The following is a 21,170-nucleotide window of genomic DNA, read 5'->3' on the forward strand; positions in this document are numbered from 1 at the left end:
AGTCTTCATGTAGAATTCATCTGTAATATTTTAGCATGAGAGACGCTTTGATGCTCATTAGTGACCAATCAGTTGAGCTTTTTTAGGGTTTGAAGAAACGTGTCATCTGCAGACGCGCTTCATTAGCATATGCAGGGGAAACAAGCCATCGACATGATATTTGAAAATAGAACAGCGCAGTCTGTCAGAGCATCGCCACTCCAGAACAATCCGATATCCGGCAGCATTTGAAGTGCAGTGACATTTTGCGTTCTTGTCCCTCAGCATGGATGCCAGCGGTAATGAGCCTCATTGATAAAAGCAGAGTGTGTGTGTGTGTGTGTGTGTGTGTGTGTCTGTCTGACGTCCAACCCCAGGAGACACACACTCCCACGGGGAACGCAGCGGTTGTCAAACCTTCTGCATCTCCATTCCTCCTTCCTGGCCGCCGATGCCAGCTGTCTATCTTAATTGCAGACATTCTTCCTCATGATGGCCGGATAAAACTGAGCGGTTTGATCAATTGATTAAAGATTTAAATCAAACACGGGGTGACAGCACGGCTCTGAGCTCCTTTCTAAAAATACAGTTTGCTCTGACAAACAAAAGCTGTTTGTGTCACTTTATTTTACACATTTAGACTTTAGGAGTTCACATGTAATTAGCAGTAACCTGATTTTCTTGCTGCTGCTTTCTGTGCTTGGATGAGTTTATTGTTCCCATCTGATTTATCTGAGCAAATAGGACAAATCAGCAGAGTTTAAGGGAAAAAGGAGCCAGTTCTTTCTCCTGGAAATAGAGGTTGGCAGGTGTATTTTTAAATGCAACTTTTGTTTTTCCATCAAGTTGATGAGTGTTGCAGTCCTGACAGATGTGGTGTGAATAATTGGGAGCAGAGAGGACTTGGATCTTTTAACCTTTGTTGCCTCAGGCTGGCATCTTGACTTCAGGCGATATCGCAGACAGGAATTAGAGGAATACGGTAAATGAGGGCAACATCTTTACCATAATGTAGGGCAGGGGTGTCCAAAGTGAGGCGCGGGGGCCATGTGTGGGCCTTAAACTGATTTTGTGCGGCCCCACACTAATTCAAAAATGGAACAAATTTGGCCCATATGCAGATGTAAACTTTTAATTTCTAATCAGAGTAAAAAAATGTTACCAACATACTTTAGTTTTAACAAAAGGTAAAAATATTTTTTCAGACACTGCTGCACCTGAATCAGCTTTTTTTTTTTACAGACTCAGTAGAAAAAACACCAGTACATTTCAAACAACAGCAAAAATAATCTGACATTTTGAGTTCTCAATTTTTCTAGAAAAAATTTGAGAAATGTTCCAGAAAAAAAATTATAGATCAATACAAATTTTATGCAAAAAAAAAAAAAAAAAAAACTTGGATGTTTCTGAAAATTTATCTAGATAATTTCTGAGTTCCTGGTGGAAATTTTCTCCTGTTTTGGCCCTAATAGAGCGCCGTACAAAATCCCTCTCAGGTTTTGTATCTACTATAAATATCAGGCCTCTTTAAGTGATTGATTTTAGGTTTTGTGCAGAAACTAATCACTAAAACTGAACTGAATAGCTGCTATGATAGATGTTATATTTGGTTCCGACTGGAATTGAAAATGGAGTTCATAAAAATATTGAACTGCACATTTATCAATATGGTAGTTAGGAAATGGACACAGATCCCATCATATCCTAGTTTATGCAGATTTTTTAAACCAGGCACCAAAGTGATGAAATCAGATTTACTGTAACTTAATTTACAACATTTGGCAGTTTTAATATAAAAGTGTTGCGTTTATTCGACTCATTCTGCTTCACGCTGAGGAGAGTTTGGTTTACAAACCCAATAAGACGGTTGGAGCTTCTAGGTAAAAAATGCCAGAAACAAATCTCTGAGCATCCCTTTAAATCCCCCATGCAGCAATAATCTGGCATCGCTACGGAGACTGACATTTTGAGCAAAAGCAATTTGAAAAACGATTCAGATTCAAAGTAAATATTGTTCTAAATCCATGGTAACGCCTGCAGGTTTCAATAAAGATTCATGTTTCAACATGTATATAAATATGCTCCTCTCATGTTTTATGTTCATCAGCTATGGAGGACTTTCAATGCACTCACACTTTATAATCTGAGATTAAGACGCAACAATAACCCCAGAAAAACAGTAAGAACAAAAGAGGAATCGTTGATTTCATGGGATTAATGAACTCCTTCAACTTAACATTTACAATATGTCTAATCTTCCTTCATTTTTATAAAAACTTAGAAATATTCTGCAGCAAAGAAACATTTCATATTGTACATTGATTTAAATCCTAAGTAAAGTGGATTTTATTTTTGAACATACGCCGAGGTTGAGGTTCAGACAAGACAGCAGCAAAAAACTCTGGCAGGACAAAATATCCGATCTATGATCAATACATCTATAATAGAACGTTTAGTCTCATGTGAGAACAAGAAAACAAACAAATAGGCTTAAAATGACCAATAATTTAAACTACTGTGTTATGGTGGCAGATTGTAGTTACATCCAATAAAAAGGAGAGAAATGTAATTATTAGTTCATGTAGGAAGTTTGATTATTTTATTTTAATACCAATACATCATCTAAATGGATGAGGCTGCAGGGACTGCAGGCATGTTTGATTAAAATACCAAACCCACATTTTACCCGTTTCTTTCCTCTCAAATGACTAATTTCCACCCAGATCTTTACTTTATTAACCAACATTTAAGCTGCATAAAATGTTATCACTATTATTTGTCTCTTGTTGTTAAATCAGCTTTATGAACTTTAATTTATGAGTTAAAACCAAAACAATTTTATTGTTGATTTAAATTGCATTTTCAAGGTGGAATTAAACCACTTTGAAATGTTTTACAGTGTGTAGCAGGTCAATAAAGCAGCTTTAGTAAAATCTCCTTTATGTAGGAAGGAGGATGAAACTCTCAGAAGTTGCAATCAAAAAGAATCACTGTGATCTGTGGATAGTTTGTGTAACATTTTTACCATTTTAAAAATCCCTTTATGCAAAAAATAACTTCCCATTTGTCCCAAGCAAGAATTTAAGGTTAAATCTGGACGGATTCACATAAAAGCTTTCAGGTTTGAATAAGTTGTGACGTTTTTCCTGAATGGTTGAAAGGTTGGAGTCGGTTAGGGCTGCAGAAAACCAAATGAGTAAAACTAAAGGCCTTCTTATGCAGACAGCTCTGCCCCAATTAACTGGGAACACGTAGCGTTTAGCTTTCCTCTGCACTTAACGCATTTTCATAACACTTTGAAGAAGTGGAGGATTTCAACATGGCGTATATTTGACTAAAAGATTAGAATATTTTTGTGGAGTGGCGTTTATTTAAGAGCAGAGTGGTTATGGGATTTGCAGAAACCATAAAGAAACACTAAATGTGCTCATTGGATTAAAGGCTTATGAGTAAGAGGGTTATGTGTAAAACAAACAAGGACAAACTGCATAAACAGAAATGAAAAGAATGGAAATTGGCCCCTGCCTGTGATGGCAGATCCTCATGTTTTTGTTTTTTAAATGTTTTCATATTTTTTCCACTGCATTTACATTTTGATTGTGGCCAGAAACCGTGAAGGTTTGGTTTTTATTCTGCAGTGGCCGAAGTGTTTCCCCACAGTCCTTCTGATCCAATATTCATCCTAACTGAAGAAAAACTTTAACATTAGTTATCTTGCATATTTCTAAGACTTTTATTGACTTGTTTTACTTGTGTGTTGTTCTTAAATATATGATCATTTTACCAGTTTTTCATAAAGCGTGGGGCAAAGGTTTGTTCAATTTTAATCAATTTTTAAAATTTTGTTACATTTTAAGTAATTTTAACACCAGCAACCATGTAAAATGAAATTATTGACCAATCAGAGAGATGGAGTGGCCAATCCAGGAACTTTGCTTGTACTGTTCACGCCCAATGAAACTTTATTTCTTTTATTCTGAAAAGCCGTGAGGATGCTTACCATGGAGAGTGAGTCCTGGTGGGAGGTGTGGGACGTGGCGGCTGCATCCGTGCCGCCTCCTCGGCTGCTCCTGTGACCTTCAGCTGTCCAGCATCCCAACGTTCCCAGCAGAACCACCACAACCCAAACACCCAGGATGCCCATTTTATCTGGAGAAAAACACCAGAAAAAGCCCAAAGCAACAATGAATACATCGATCAACTCTGCTGGACATAAAGAGATCCAACATTCCCATAAACCCGCTGCATGTTGCTGTTGACATCCAGACATTTTGCACATGCGCAAAACGCTGGAGGCCAAATAAATGATTCTTTTCCTTTCTATCCATCGCGGCGCTGCAGCAGTAAAACCGTCAAAATGAAACCTGGAGATGAAGCTGTTCTTCATGTAGCGCAGCAGCAAAGGAGAAAATAATGCATTAAACCATTGAAGAACATCACAAAATCACATTTTTCTTGCTCTGTTTGTCGGCTACACGCAGACCCGTTGCCATAGCAACTGACAACAACGCCACTTCATGTATCAGGAGTCAACTCCAAAAATCACTAAATTAGATTAGCTAATTTAAACACCTGCTCTATTGATGGTCTGTCAGAGTTGGTGTGGTGAGACTTTATTTATTCTGCAGCACATCTACATGTTACGTTTGTCATAGTCAAGCTAGCATAACTGAGCTACTTCCCTCTCCTTTACTATTTTCTTTCTTAATTAAAACTTTTTCCTGACCTTGTTATCTACTTGTAGTGTTGATAATTAGTAACAAAGCATTGCATCTATTTTTCGTTTATACATCAGGCGTACATTTCAGATTTAGTGTGTTATGTTGATAACTTGCTGGGAGCGGGATCTTGTGATGTCACGCTGCAACGGATCCATAAGTAGCACCTTGATATTCATCTGTTTTAGACTACAATGCCATCTCTTTAAGTAGATTAAGTAGATTTAAACATTGTTTGAAAATTGTGTCCAACTGATTTTTATTTGTAACTTCGACAGCGTTTCATCACATTTTAGCTCCGAGTTTAATCCGTTTTGAAAGGAAACGCTTTTTGATGACTTTATTTGGTTGGCAGTGAATCAGTTTGCCTCTCAGAGGAGATTAAAAAAGATCAGAGGAAATTCAGATCACTGGCTTTGTGATTTTGACAGCAGTCTAATGGACATGAGTATGAGAGCAAAATTAGGCTAGCAGTTACTACTGCTCGTTTCCTGAACAAATATATTCATACTGTGCCTTATAACAGTTTTATATTCTAACATTTCTTTCTGGTTTACAGATACAAACTATGCACAAATGTATGCAGGTAAAATATGAAGATTCCCTGAAACTATAGAGTACAACCAGAGGCTTGTTTGCACACAGACTGCATAATGAAGCCGTGTACACATCAAAGGCCAAACTGATGAAGGATAATTATCTGTATTACAAAAGAACATAGGAAATCTTTTGATGTCAACAAAGAAGCAACACTTTGATGAGTCAAAAAATAAAAAATAAAAGAGAAGCGATGGCCTGTGAGCTTAAAATATAAACTCAATTTTCACGCCTTCTCATTGACACACATCCAGCTTTAAAAACAGGATTTCACCTGAAACAGAAACGCTTCACAGTTTCACATAGTTAACGCTGCATTGCATTCATGTTGCATTATTTAGTTTCCAATATCACAGAAAAATCTACACATTTAATATCAGAGAGAACTCATCGTCAGCAGCAGCTCACTGCAAAAACTAAATCTTACCAAGTAATTTTGGTTCAGTTTCTAGTGAAAATATCTTAGTGCCCTTGAAATAAGACAAAAACTAACATAAAAGTAACTTTTCAGTGAGATATATGAGCTTGTTTGAAGTCAAAATTCCTTTATATTGATGAAAAGGTTCTGGTTCAATTGGCAGATTATTTTACTCATGGGAAAAATTTCTTGTTTTAAGTAAAATAACCTGCCAATAGAACTAGAACGTTTCAACAAAATTAAGAAATTATTTACTTGAAACAAGTACCTATATCTTGCTTAAAGGTTACTTCTAAGTTAGTACACTTGAAATAAGACAAAACTAAGATATTTGCTCTAGAATCTAGACCAGGGGTCTCAAAGTCCAGTCCTCCGGTCGCTGTCCTGCAGTTTTTAGATGAGCCTCAGATACAAAACACTGGAATAAATGGCTTAATGACCTCTTCCTTGTGTAGATCAGTTCTCCAGAGCCTTAATGACCTCATTATTCTATTCAGGTGTTGCAGAGGTACATCTAAAAGTTGCAGGACTGCAGCCCTTGAGGACTGGAGTTTGACACCCATGATCTAGACCAAAAATACTGGGTAAAAGTTTGTGTTTTTGCAGTGTATCAGTGATTCACCATTTGCAGATTTAGAGAATCAATGTTGGAATCCAATGTAACAAAGTGGTTCAGTTTGTGTTTACCTAACCTTATCTCTTTATTTCATCTTTCTGCAGTTTAATTTAAACATTGCTGTTTAAACTTTGCTTCACTCACTTTCATGGGTTTGTTTGTGTTAGTGTCATGTTACAGTTTAAATCTAGATGTTTTAATTAAAGCTTTCACAAATCAGAATACATCTCCTATATGTAATAGAACTTTTGGACTAATATTAAATGTACTTTTCCTTAAATTCATATTTCTATGTTATAAAATGTTATTTTGTTTTTTATTGGTCTGGTTTAATATTCTAATTTTAAACATCATTAATTGTAAACAAAAAATCATTATAACTGACAAAAATAAAGGCTGTAAAATAAATTATTACTGCATATTAATATATATTTTGTGCTTCAACTACTAAAATATGAAGCTAGAAGCTAAACTTATTCAGTTTTTCAGTGGTGGTTGAAAAGAAACCTTTATTAACCTTTAAAAATCTGATACTTTCAAGAAAAATGTGCCTAAATTATTACAGAAATAAATCCATTTCTTGGTGACCTTTTTCATTATATTGCCATCTAGACAATAAAGGAACAAAACCCCAAAGTGACATTGCTCTAGACGTATCTGCTGGTATAGCATTATTAAAACTCATGACTCCAGTTCTGAAAGTTTTCGGATTTTGGAAAAAAGTTATGCTTTCTGTGTGCAGGAACACTTGAGGGATAAATAATGAAGACAATGGAGACTGCAGAGTTTGGGGAAAAAAGGCTGGAAGCAACAGAAAAGTTTAGGAAACGGCAGCAAATCGAGCAGTTTCTTCCATTTCCTCCTACTTTAAGCTGCCACAACACTGTAAATAAATGTGAATTCCTGTAATATTTTTTACATTTCTACTCTTTAATCTGTGGTCTTTTTCAAGGCCACCATACGATGAATCTTTTGTCTTCCTCCATTGGTTCTGTTAGCTGATCTACTTTACTTTGGGTTCAACTGTACAGACTCAACAGATTGTTGTTGACCTTCCAACAAATATGCTTTCATCCAAATATTGCTTTCCATTACTGACCATTTGCAACTGCGTCACTTGATCACAGGCGCCATAGTGGAGGGGAAATAACATGGATGGGAGTACTGGACAGAGCGACTGAAACTGTTTTCCTAAGTTGTTTTTTCCATTTTTTGTGGTTTCTTCTTGTTCGAGTCCAGTTAATTTGTGAACGTAACTCACCTGGTTGGGCTCATAATTGGCGGGATTCCCAAAAGTTTAAAACAGCTAGCTTAGAAACCGACCGGAACCTCCTCCCTCCTGACGTGTTGATCAAATTACTGACTTTACCTGAATTCACGCCACATGGTTTATATCATTGTGTCATCAACAGCGTTTCCCCTTGAACCGGAGCAGCCATAAAAACGTACAAAAGACGAGATGCTAACCAGTTTTTCCATACATGCTAGGCTACATGACAGTGCGGCACTGTCTCCATGGTTACCAATGATTAGACTAGTACCTTTTCCATAACGCGACATTTGGCATATAATATAAAATTTTTACTTTAATTATTATAATATTTACTTATAAACTATATCAACGTTAGTCTTCTTACCTTGTAAAAAGTGTTCGCTTCTAATCCACGATTACACCAAGAGTCATTATTTTTCAGCTGCTATCCATCACCTGGTATCTTTCCTCATTAAAAGTTATACAACAAAATAACAACCTTGGTTTTTACCCTTGTGTATTCGTTCAGCCGACCGCGCAGCTCCGTCACCAATTTTAAAGCGAAATCAACTGAATAAACGCGATTTGAGGCTCCCGGTGTTCTGATTGGCTGTCTGTCTTTAGCGCTTTGGTCCGTCATGGCGGAGTGGGCGGAGTCCGGACAGCGTGACGTCACGTGTACAGGTCAACGCAGAACTGAGCGCTGAGCAGCATTACTTTACTCTATCTGTTGTATTTTGAATTTATGACGATATAGAAGCGGGATTAACAACAAAAACTCAGCAAAATACTTGCAAACATCTTGGTGTTATTCTTTTTAAATGTCTAAAAAAATTCTAAGTATTTTAAAGTTGTACTCTTAGTGAAAACCAGCTTTTTGTTCTTAAAATTGCTGTTTGCTTGATTATAAAAAAAGGTTGAATCAGTGGATAGTTGTAAAATAGACACCTGACAGACTAATTAAAAACATACTGACATGTTCTGGGAAGCCGTCAGCCGCTGTAATGATCGCTCTGACATAAACAGGTTTATTTGCTCAAATGATACCGTCAGTATATTAAATTGTATAAAGTTATTTACATTTATCTTGTCATCTTCATGAGTATTTTGTTGCTGAGTTGAACTATAAATCCATATTTTAAGTGGGGATTTTATTTTATGTTAATTTTACACATAATGTTTGAGTTCTTCAAAAATATGAGGATGAAAAACTTTTCACCAGCTTGTCTGTCAATCTGTTTAATTTGTCTAGCTATTAAATTATTACATTTTTTAATTCACACCATTATTATGTACTTTTTGGGTTAATGTTTAAAATGGAAAAAATAGAACAAGTGCTTCATATTTTTTATTTTATCTTTTATTTTTCAAGTTCAGACGTTTCGACTTAATTTAATAAATATGTAAGTTTAATAGTGAGAGAAACCCACAATTTTCTGTTTATTCAGTCAGAATTTAATACAGATGAAAAACATTTTTTTGCTTTAATTCATCATTTTCTAAAAAATGGAACCATTTATGTTATGTAAAGCTATCAGAACTCTTTTTATCAGAAACTTCTTTTTTAAGAATACGGTTGCTAACATAATTAATTATTGGTTGATCAATAATATCAGTCATCTTATAAATCGATAACTTTCATCACTAACATACCAACATTTTGCTCAAAGGCCTTTAAATGTGTCTAATTAATAAAACCAACAGTTTTTGGAGATAAATTTAATTGTTCATGAATATTATGTATCTATTATTGACGTTTAACAAACAAACATCATGAGTCCTGTGAATGTAAACATCACTTTGAGGAAACACTGACAGTTTTCAGCGAGCCTGTTAGCCGGCGGCTAACGGGTCATCATAGATGAGAGCTGGTGAAATTACACACCAAATGAGATCTGCCAGTCACTGTCTTAATGTGCTGGCTTGGCCTCCAGGCACTGACACACACACACACACACACACACACACACACACACGCACGCACACACACACACACCACACACATCTGGCTGCATGCACTGAATGATGTTGAATTCATCAGAAGCGAGGAAAAAACACCAGCAGACAGTAATTTGACCAGAATCTAAAAATATTAAAGGGTTGTAGAAGAGTCTTTTTACAGCTGGAACAATCATTGGTAGCTCTTCAGACTTGCTCAGTTTGGTGCTCAGACCTTATAATGCATTAAAATTACCCATCAGAGCTTTTTATTTATGAGTATCTCTTTTAAACTTTCAATTTTCAGGAGATAAAAGTATCCCACTTGGCCAGAGCGTCTAGTGATGATTCATATTCAGGCTCCTGCTTTTTGCTAGAAAGTTTTCTTGCCACTTTTTTGTTGAAACAACAACAGCAGGCAGATAGTCCAGTAATAAAATGTTTTACGATAAAAACTTCAAGAAAAAGATCATAAAACAGGAGGATGAATGCAAACCCTCTTTAGTTTCACAGTTTATTCTCAACTTGGACAAGTCAGTGCATTAAGTAAATGCCATAACTGAAGTTATTCTTTAACTGCAAGTCATTTTTCCAAATCAACTCGAGTTTTAAAGCACACGTGTCAAACTGAAGGCCCGGGGGCCAAATCTGTCCCGCCGTAGCTTTTCATGTGGCCCTTAGACTCCAAATTACTTCAATAAATTCCTCCAGTTTTACACAATTCCTCAACAAAATCAACACATCCCCAGATTTTAATGGATTTTATCAACACATTCTGGCACAACCGGCCCTTTAAGAACATTCAGATTTTGATCAAATGAAACAGTTTGAATTTTAGAGCATCAAATTCCCTGAAAACACAAATTAAACTGTAGGAGTTCTGAGTTCTCCTTCCAGCTGCTGTCATCAGGAACAATATCAGCTTTAAGATTTACAAGCAGAGCCTTTTGGTCCCAATAAGCACACTTTGTTTAAATAAGAAATGGAGCATTTTTTTACTAAACAAAATCTCTCCTCTGACATAAATTATTCATTGTTTGAGCTTGTAAATCAGCAAAGTTACAGAAACCAGAAATTCTTGAATTAAATATTGTCCCTAAAACACAAATGTATAAAAATTATAAATTATATCTGTCAACATGCCAACTGTGACAAGAAGATGCAGAGCAGAACCAGAACTAGAACCAGAACCAGAACCAGAACCAGGTTGATCCAACATCAGCAGATCTTTAATCTTTAATTCAGTGATTTATAAACTACCAACAGTAGTTTAAAGTCTCTCAGTGAAGGACTGAAGAACTGGGTGATGTAGAACCGGGTGGTGTCTCCATCCTCCGGGTTCTAGTCAGAACTCCAGCAGCAGCGTTCTGGACCGTTGGGTTGTCAATCAGACCTGTGAAGATGCTGCTGCAGGAATCAAAGCCACTAAAGAGAAACTAAAGCCTGGATGAGTTTCTCTAAAACAGGAAGACGGCGGGACTTTAGTTTCCTGGTCAGTAATAATTTAGACAACGCCTAACATCATGACTGAGTGTTCCCACTGACTCCATTCTTCTTAAAGAGCTGAAACTCCAGTAGAAGTGAAGTTGGAGCGTAAATGAAGACCAGCAGTCGTTGCTCTCTGTAAGGCCTCTCTCTGCTCTGCAGACGGCTGTCACAGTTACAAATGACACACGCAGTTCCACTCCGACAGACGTTTCACCCTCAGCGTGATTTTTTTTCTCCCTGCAAGTTTCTGAGTATTTAAAAAACGATACAAAAGAGCTTTGGAAGGACGGAGAAAGTCTCATTTGTGAGTGATTTCCCCAGCCAGAGTCGGAGTTTCGTTTATAAGCTGCACTATTGAGAAGAGTCATGCATTAGAAATATCCACTGGTTAACGTATTCCCAAATACAGTAAAAGCAGACGGTAAAAAGTAAATGGCCTTTGTCAATCACTCCATGTTCCCCCCAAATGGTGCCTGGCCCATTTTGGAACAAACTCTCTCTACACTCGGTTGCTCTGAGCGGCGCTTCACACTGAAGCCCGTCTCCTCAGGAACATCGCCTGCCTGCGCTCAGGTTTCAAACAGACACTTCTTCACCCTGATCCAAACAGAACCAGTGGGAGAATGGCGTTCTGCCCGACCCGGGTTCGTCTGCATCGTCTTCCTCCGCCTGTATGGTTGGAGGAAATACCAAAGGTGTCAGTCTGTCAGACAGCCGCGCCTCACCATCACATGTTCCCACTCCGATTAGACTGAACAGGATCTGCAGCTTTCAGGCTTTTCTCTTTCAATGTTGACTTTTTATTTCCATTTTTTATGAATTTCAGAATATCTGAATCAGTGTATCTGCTGGAAACAGGTTTATGTTTAAATAAGAAATAAAAACAGAAACATAAGAAAGCACTGAGGGCGATGAAATGCTGGCATGAAAATAAATTTACTTAGTGGAAACACTCCAATTTTCTTTTTCAATAAAGATTTTGCACAGGTTTTTCAGGTGCATTGAAATTTGTTTATTTCACAAAACTGCAAAGAAAACACTTTTTCACATCAAAACTTTATTTTTTTACATTAATAGAATATCAACAAAGTTTTCTGCACATTTCTAAAGGAAACGTAGCGATGGAGAAAGAGGAGAATCAGCAGACCAGCTTCAAATGACAGAAAGAAAACAAAAGTTCAGACAACTAATCATCTCAGTGACGTGTTCAGAACGACGACTCGGCACAACCATGTGAACCGTGAAGCTGATGAGCTACAGCAGCAGAAAACCACAACGGCTGCAACTGGAAACCAAAGCTACAATTCACACAAGCTAACGAACAACAAGCTAACAAACAACAAGCTAACGAACAACAAGCTAACAAACAACAAGCTAACGAACAACAAGCTAACGAACAACAAGCTAACAAACAACAAGCAAATGAACAACAAGCTAACAAACAACAAGCAAATGAACAACAAGCTAACGAACAACAAGCTAACGAACAACAAGCTAGTGAACAACAAGCCAGTGATCAACAAGCTAACGAACAACAAGCTAACGAACAACAAGCTAATGAACAACAAGCTAATGAGCAACAAGCTAACGAACAACAAGCTAGTGAACAACAAGCCAGTGATCAACAAGCTAACGAACAACAAGCTAACGAACAACAAGCTAATGAACAACAAGCTAATGAGCAACAAGCTAATGAACAACAAGCTAATGAGCAACAAGCTAATGCACAGTTCCAGGTCCAATGAGCCAAAGATTCAGATGCTACAGTGAGAATTCAAGATGAATTCACACCAGTTCTGTTTATTTGGCTTTAATCCAACTCCAGTCCGTTTGCCTAGAATCTGCGTTCCGGTTCTGGAGGTGTGAATACGCAATCGGACTCTCATGTGAACCAATGAACTAACTCTGGTTCGCTGCAAGCCTCGGTCTGGGTTTGGTTTGAATGTGAACACCAAGTGGACCGGAGACCGCACCAAAAGCAGGAAGTCGTCTACAGCGCAGGGCATTCTGGGTAAATACCACCAAAGCTAACGTGCTAGCCTAGCGCTAGGTTCCAGTAGAACCGGGTCAACCGGACCATCAGAAGGGAAAAACATTAGTGCTTAAAGTATTAAGTCGCAGATCCTACTGCTGGTAAAATGATGAGAGGAATAATTTAATTTTGGTTTGTTGATTAATAACAACATCAGAAATTACTGTCTGTTTTTCCAACTTTGGTCTAGTTTGCCACAGCAGTATCATGTTTTATTTAAAAACAAAAAAATAACATAAAAAATTTAAAATAAGACTTGTATGTAAAAGTTCTTTTTGTATTAGAGCTCATTTAAATATCTACTTTTAGGTATTTCCAGTCTCTACAGATTTGGTTGAAGCTGCAGTTGATCCTGTACTTCATACTCTGAGTCATGGATTAAAAATAATCTCTTCTATTGGAGAGTCGGAGTGATGATGAAACACGGATACGCCAGCAGATACTGGATTGCAGATGGTTCCAGTTAGCAGGAAGGACCATTTTATTTTATCACTGTGGTTTTATTAACGGCGAAAACTAAATAAGATTCATCACCAAGATTTAATAAAGCTGCTGTCTTACACAGTACTGTAAAAAACAAGAAATAACACAGTTAGTTCAACCGTTTTCATTTAAAAACAGGAAACTGACATCACAGGAAAAAGGATGGTGTGTCAAACTGAAGGCCCGAGTGCCAAATCCGGCCCGCCAGAAGTTTTCATGTGGCCCTCTAGACTCCAGAAGGACAAAGAAATAAAACTTTACCTGCTTAAATATTTTATCAATGATATCAAAGCAGTTATTTTCTGTTTGCCGAATTACATCAATAAATTTCTCCAATTCTTTGTGAATTCACGCAAAATCAATTCGTATTGCTAATTTTCTACAAAGAATGGTCAAAAACCTTGGGTTAGCAGATGCTAACTATTTCTTCTTTCTACTCCACTGCTGCCTCAGTCTGTGATCGATGCGGCAAGAAACAAGAAAAATCACATTTACTGCCATAAAGAGAGGAAATATTTCAGATTCATCTCCATACAATGAAAAGTAAATCATGAAAACAATTCTGGAGGGAAAACATGTTGAGTATTTAAATCAGTCTCATCAAACACACACACAGCTGTTTATTAATGTTATTAATAAAGTTTTACACCTGCTGGTTCAACCGGCCATTTAAGAACAGAAGAGGCTTAAATTGAAATAAATTTTTCCAATAAAAGTCAACATTTAGGAAGAAAACAGAGGAGGGAAAGTCATTACAGCAATTAGAGCGCGTGACCGCAGCATATGGAGGCTGAGATTAGATCAGTTAATGTATTCATTTTGAAGAGAAGCAGCAGCACATCAGGCCTTTTAGACGGGAAACTTTCAGTCGTTTCTCTGAAGCATCGGCTTCACAAACGTTTGTTTCTCCTCCTGTAACACGAGAGCTCCAGACTGCTGGGTTCAGTCAAACCCGCCGTCCTCAGAAACGGGAGAACAGGAAGAACAACGTCTGCTTCTTCTCAGTAACATCCCGTTCTGTTCTGAGGTTTGTCCCTGACAGGTTTCCAGAACCGGACTGGAGCCGTTGGAGTTGAAGCCCATCATGGCCGCCAGGAGCGACTCGTTACATCCTGCAGGTTTTGTGACAGAGCTGAGGGGGAAACGGATAGCAGGGCGTTTTCTGCTGCTTGGCCAACACCACTGCGTCATGCAGAGCCGACCAGCCGTCCACATTCACCCAACATGAACCTTTTCTCGTTCTGCGGTTTCTAAAGATGCAACTGGACTGCAAACATGGACGCACCATTTTGAATTCATTCCAATTTTTCCTCATTTAAACAGCAAAACCCAAAGTAACATGAAAAGGTTTATTGCTTTTTATCAGACGGCAGCACTCATCTGGACTCACTGTGAATCGTAGGCTATTCTACGGAGCTACATTGGTGCCATGAGGTTTGTTCAAAAGAAAACCAAACAGATTTTTTTTTTAAAAGATCTGAAACTAAAAAATTATTTTGAAACTGAAAAAATTTTTGAAGATTTGAAACCACTTTCCAGCGTTTATTTTCAGTTCCACGTCTTTCTTCAGTTTCATTTTCTTTCCTCTTGAACAAACCTTATGGCCATTCAGAAAGTCGTCCAGAACCAGAACTGCAGCGGGTCAGGATGTGCAGAATCAACTCAGTCACTTTTGTCCAGAGCAGAAAATGAACAAACTGACCAAAACCTTCAAGCTGAAGTCAAACTGACCAAAAGCACAAAGAAAGAAAGAAAAACTGGATAACCTGGATCAGCGCAGCAGCAGCTACACTGGTTTTCATTAAAGGTAAATTTAATCTGTAGATGGAAGGATCGACGGCCATGAAGAGGATTTCTCTGTGAAACATCAAAACGCCTTGATGCTCAGACACACACACAACATAAAATAATAAAGTTCTCCTTCAGAAACTCAGTTAATGTCTTTATTCCCAGCCAGATTTAAGCTCTGGGAGCCAGTCGGATGCAGTCGGCCTCTTCTACAGGAATAAAAACGCTTCAGCCAAAAATAACATCAAAGCTGTTCAGAGTCTTTAAAGCGTCAAAGAATGATGAACTTCTTACATCACTGGTCGAACTTTTCTACAAAGCCAATCAAATTCATTTAAACGTCACCGAGGAAACGAACAAGTGATGGTTCGATTTTGGCATTTTGTCCAAAATATTTCTAATTATTTTATCATTATTATTATTATTCAAGTCATCAGAACAGTTCTTTGTATTCATCTTAATGTTTTCTTTCTGTAAATGTTTTTAATTGAATTTCTCCTGCAGAACAAGCTGGAGCTCTTATCCACTTATCCATTATTGTTTTGGATTTTTCACGACGTCAGTTTACATGCAGTTCCTTCCAGACCACTAGGGGGCGATGAGGACCACCAGTTCACAAATCAACTATTTAAAAGGAAACAAGCAAAATTCAAGATTTACTCAGTTTCCCAGAGGCATTACACATAAAACCCGATCATGGAAGAATCTTAATCAGATTATAATCAGTTTTAATCCAGTAAATATTCTGAATATGATTATTGTCACTGTTTGCATCAGCGACCATCTGCAGCGGCGTCCATCAAACCCATCAGGCTCAATCTGAAGAAACACAAATGCAGCTCAGATAAATCTTCCTCATCTTGTGAGATTTGAAAATAAAAAAGCAGATTTTCTTCTTTCTGTCTAAAATCCTGACATTTTGTGAATTCCTGTTGTGTTAACGCATACTTAATTATCCAGCTGTGTTTTTGATTATTAATGTCTACAAGGTCAACAGCACTGATCCAAGGTCAACAGAACTGATCCAAGGTCAACAGAACTGATCCAAGGTCAACAGAACTGATCCAAGGTCAGCAGAACTGATCCAAGGTCAGCAGAACTGATCCAAGGTCAGCAGAACTGATCCAAGGTCAGCAGCACTGATCCAAGGTCAGCAGAACTGATCCAAGGTCAAGGACAGAAGTGAAGACGTGTCAAAAAAAGTAAAACTCCATGTCAGAGGAAAAACCCAAAATGAATATTTCAAAGAAATCGTCTCATCCTGTTTCCTTCCTTTATAAAACTCCAGGTTCAAATGGGTCAGGGTTCAACCTCTGTGGGTCAAAAGGTCAGGGTATGACCTCTGGGGTCAAAAGGTCAGTGTCTGACCTCTAGGGGTCAACACAGACACAAACCATGAAGATCTTTATTATCTGAGCTTAGTGAATTAAGAATTGAGTCTCTACTATTTACTTTTTTTTTAAAATTTACTTTTAGGAGTATTTTTACTACGTAGTACTTTTTACTTTTACTTGAGTAAAATTTCTGGGTTTTTTCCCACTGAATGAAAATTAAACATTTTTAACAAAAAATTCACAAACCCGCAGTTTCTGTAAAAGTTTCTTTAGTTCTTTATTGAAAGAAACTGATTTCACTTGATTTTGTTCCTTTTTGTCATTTCTGTCCACAAATTGCAGAAATTTCCACTTAGGTTTATATTTCGGTTATTTTAAAATATTAAATGATTAATTTGACACTTTTTACCAAATATATTTGGACTCCACTTTTACTTTAATGAAGATGTTAAAGTCGTGCTCCCTTCATCTCCTGATCAGGACTCTGACGACCTGCTGAGCGCCACGGTTAGAAAGCAGAGCTGCTGAAACGCTGATCGCTCCTGTGCTGCAGAAAGAGCCTCAGTTTCCTCCATGAGGGCAGAAAAGAGGCTGACAGATGGCTGACTGAAGTCGATGCTGAACAGCTGACCTTTCGCTAACCCCGCTCCACGTTTCTCCCTCTGCTGACTCTTTCCAGGCGGCGGTTCTGTTTGGGCTGAGCTGCTCTGAGCTCTTCAGGGATGCAGCAGTAAAGGTCATTTCCAGAAGTTCAACATCACTGATCAGAATTTCAAGTGAGCGGCGATGTCCGCGACCTGAGGAGAAGGTGCAGCGTTAGCGTCGCTCTCACTGAGTGATTTCCATCTCCAGGGTCGAGTTTTAAATCCAGAAGGAAACATTTCATCACTTCAAATGAAAGCGGATCAGCGGCCTGCATCTGGTCGGGCGGCAGCAACACCACATTAATCTTTGCTTTTGTTTCTGAGTGCAGCGAGTCACCAGGTGTACGAACCGCTTCACCTGAGGGGACGGCCATGTTGGGCAGGGAAAAATAAATCACCTTTCTGATGAGACGATGGCGGCTTCAGCTGCCACTTCTGTTGAAGAGCAACTGTTACTTCATGAGAAACGCTGCGAGCATCTCATGGAGCAAGTTAGCATTTTAGAGAAATGAGAGAAATAAGAATAAAAACCAAAACCGTCACTGTGAGGCGAGTCTGGAGCCATTAGTACGTCAAAGAAAATATTAAATAAAAAGTCGCACAGATGTGCTGGATGTGTTTAACTTATGAGGTCAGAAACAAACCGACCGGATCTCTGAAACGTCACAACAATCCGTCCAAAACCAGCCGAGGTCGTCTGAAAAAACCACAAAGGGCAAAAATAAATACGAGTAGTTTTCATTCAACGGCAAACCAAGGTGAAGCTATTGTTCCATTTTGTGGAACTTCTTTTCACAGAACCAGAACCAAGCAGCATTCAGCTTCTATGCATCACAAATCTGGAACAAACGTCCAGAAAACTGAAACACAGCCGAAACGCTGAGCTCCTTTAAATCTGGTTGGAGCTGCTTTTGTCCTGATGGACGTCGATCAACATGTTTGATGTTTTGATGATGAGACTCAACAAAATGTTAATTAACTGTTTAGTTTTAGGATTTTTGTGATTCTATTTTGTGAAGCATTTTGAACTGCCTTGTTGCTGAAAGATGCTGCACAAATAAACTTGGTTGATTAATGAAACCATTTTGGTTCCTGTAACAGTGGTTTGTTCTGATGACATTTCATAAAATGAAATCTGATGGAGAAACAAAAACCACCGGTCAGATTTATATTATTATTAATCTCATGCTACATGTGAGGCTAATTCCTGAGTTTTTTCAGCATTGCTTGCGTCACCCAATCACCGCGATCTGAAATCAAATCGCCCATTAACGATGGCAAAACAACAGCGACGCCGCGCAGCAGATTATCGGAGAGGAAACTCACTGCAGCAGTTATTCTGTCAGCGTCGCTCAAAAGGTCAATTACATGCTTATGATGATGAATTTAAATGCAGGCTGGAGACCTGGATAAACAGCCTGCCAGACTAAGAGGAGCAGAGCATGAAAACCTGTAGAAAGCCTTTCTCTCTCACGCTGCAGCAGAAAGGCGTCATGCTAACGCGGATGAAGTGAAACAGAAGTTACTGTCAGGCGCAAAACGCGTTTAAGCCGCTTCTGCTTTAATTGGTCATCAGTGCAGCTCTAGAAGCCTAATTCAGCTCTAATGACTGGAAGTGTTACGGTAAGGATTTGTGTGTGCGTGTGTGTGTGTGTGTGTGTGTGTGCGCGCGCGCGCGTGCGTGTGCGTGTGTGTGTGTGTGTGTGTGCCGGACTCGGTAATGACTCTCCGGACGGCAGCACTTCGCCCGGCTGACTCTGTTCTGGTTGACATCATCATTTGTCAGGCGACCCGGAGGCTCGGCTTGTTTAATCACTGCTGATTAGAAGTGGCTTCATCTCCACTTCTCCTGCAGCTTTGAAGCTGCTGCGTTTCTTCTTCGTGGCCTCTCCACTGAGTCAGCAGGTCCTCCAGCAAACAGGCTGACGCCAGGCAACGTCTCCAGGTGAGAGTGAACCTGGAGTCAGAACTGCACCAAACCGGAATCCAGGGTCACATATTGATCCTGACGCCTGCACGTGCTTTTTGCTATCCATGCACGCGCACGCAGCTGCACGTGTTGTTTATAAGCTGAAGGGTTTTCATTAAATGCCTTTTCTGTGCAAGGATTCATATTCAGGCAGCCTGATGCGAAGCGGAGGATCCGGGGGAGACGGGCCGGTTGCGCCGGGCCGGTTCCGCCGAGCCGGTTCCAACGGGCCGGTTCCGCCGAGCCGGCCTCTCCTCACTCTCACTGGGGCTTCTTGGCAAAAGCAGCTGGTTTAAGTCGATGTTGTAAATCTTCCTTTTCCACTCCTGAGTTTTTTGTGCATGTCTCCAGTTGAAGGTGAAGTCTGGTCAACATCCAGCCTGATGAGCTGAGAGGGATCGGGAATCCATGCCGGAGCGTCCAGCCAGACATCTGCGCCTCACCACTCAAACCCCGGAGCTCTTCACGTTGTTTTCAATCTGCTAAATGATTTACAGCAGCTGTTTTGCAGCAGTACTTAGACCCGGTCACTGCCATCGCTCTGCGCTGTTAGGCTCCATTTCAACCCGCTGGAATTTCTGACGGATTTATTTTCAAATAAAACTATTGCAAATTGTAAGAAAGAAAAGGAACAACAGCCTCCGCTCACTCAAAATCACATCAAATCCAACAAACTTGTAGCTGCTGAACGCTGAGCCAGCTTACCTGAGATACCGAGGAAACGCGCAGAAAGAAACGGACAGATTCCACGCAGCGGTGAGTCCGGACTGTTCTGCCTGTAGTCCCACTGGGTTCGTGTGGCTCGGAATAATTTCGCGCTGGCGGCTCTCAGACGCGGCTGTTTCAGCGGCGGGCGGCGCGTCCCCAACCCTCAGCGGCTGTCCATCCTGCGGCTCTGCGCGGCTGGTTTCCTCTCCAGCTCCGCTTTCTGCTCTGCCCTATTTCAACTCCTCTCGTGCCGCTCCGCTCCTGACGTCAGCCGCTCCGCGCGCAGCTGCGTCCCGCGACGGAAGGCGACACCTGGACGCGCGCACGCGCGCGCTTTGACATCGGTGAGGATCTGACAGCGGAAGGTTTCGATCAGTTGGAGTCACATTAACTCATAATGTTCGTGTCGTTCAGCAGAGTAGTTCTTTTATTTCTGTGATTCGATTCAGAAAGCAGTTCAGTTCATTTACACACCAATTCACAAAAACATGTCAACTCAAAGAACAGAAAATCCAATTAGGACAACACATAATCAGTTTATAATTCAATGTGAATAAATCAAATTCAGTTAATAATGGTCAAAGTTATTAATCCCAGTGAATTCCTCACCAAGTAGTTTTCAGATCTCACCCTTAAAGAGATGCTGCAAAATCCATCCAGGCATTAAGTTTGGGATCTATGATGATGATGATGATGATGATGATGATGATGATGATGATGGAGGAAGATTGATTGTTTTTAATGGTGGATCATGTTTGTGGGGATTTGTTCAAAGTTTTTCCCCCTAAGAACCAAACCTGGTTAATTTAAGGTACAAAAATCATTAAACTAAACATGCAAACATTTGTTTGTTGACATTTCTTTTTTATTTTGTTTGTGTCACCTGCATAAAGAATCTTTGTGTGAAATCTGTATTATTCATTAAAGATTGAAAACATAAAAATGTTGATGGATGTTTACCTTATTAAAGCATAAAGACAATTTTCAAACCTTTGGGGTCAAGAATTATTTTCTCTTTTGTTGACCAAAGTTTTTCCATTCTTGGCTTGTGGTCAGGGGCCAAACAAAATCATCTACAGGGCCACCAGTGGCCCGCGGACCACCCTGTGAGCACACTGATGTTGTAAAGTCCTGGTAGATTTTACAGCTGATTCCTTTAAGCTGCGTTCAAACTGCAGGCTTTAAGGCTCAGTAACTGTTCTTTGT

At 39.2% G+C, this 21,170-nt stretch overlaps 1 protein-coding gene across 4 annotated transcripts in view; it reads right to left on the minus strand.

Annotated features, from left to right (window-relative positions):
- The window catches only part of fstl4 (follistatin-like 4), a 173,122-nt gene extending 152,290 nt beyond the window's left edge, over nt 1–20,832 (minus strand). Inside the window, exons 1-2 of one of the 4 annotated variants that reach the window (XM_044140379.1) lie at nt 19,962–20,832; nt 3,980–4,128 (exon numbers count right to left, since the gene is read on the minus strand). In XM_044140379.1, the coding sequence (XP_043996314.1) occupies nt 3,980–4,123 (144 nt within the window). In that variant the 5' untranslated portion in view covers nt 4,124–4,128; nt 19,962–20,832. The other 3 variants (XM_044140383.1, XM_044140380.1, XM_044140384.1) reach the window with 3 other exon arrangements.
- Nucleotides 20,833–21,170: the final 338 nt, after the last annotated feature.

This window comes from Gambusia affinis, linkage group LG15 (genome assembly GCF_019740435.1).
Source record: "Gambusia affinis linkage group LG15, SWU_Gaff_1.0, whole genome shotgun sequence".
NCBI classification, from domain to species: domain Eukaryota; kingdom Metazoa; phylum Chordata; class Actinopteri; order Cyprinodontiformes; family Poeciliidae; genus Gambusia; species Gambusia affinis.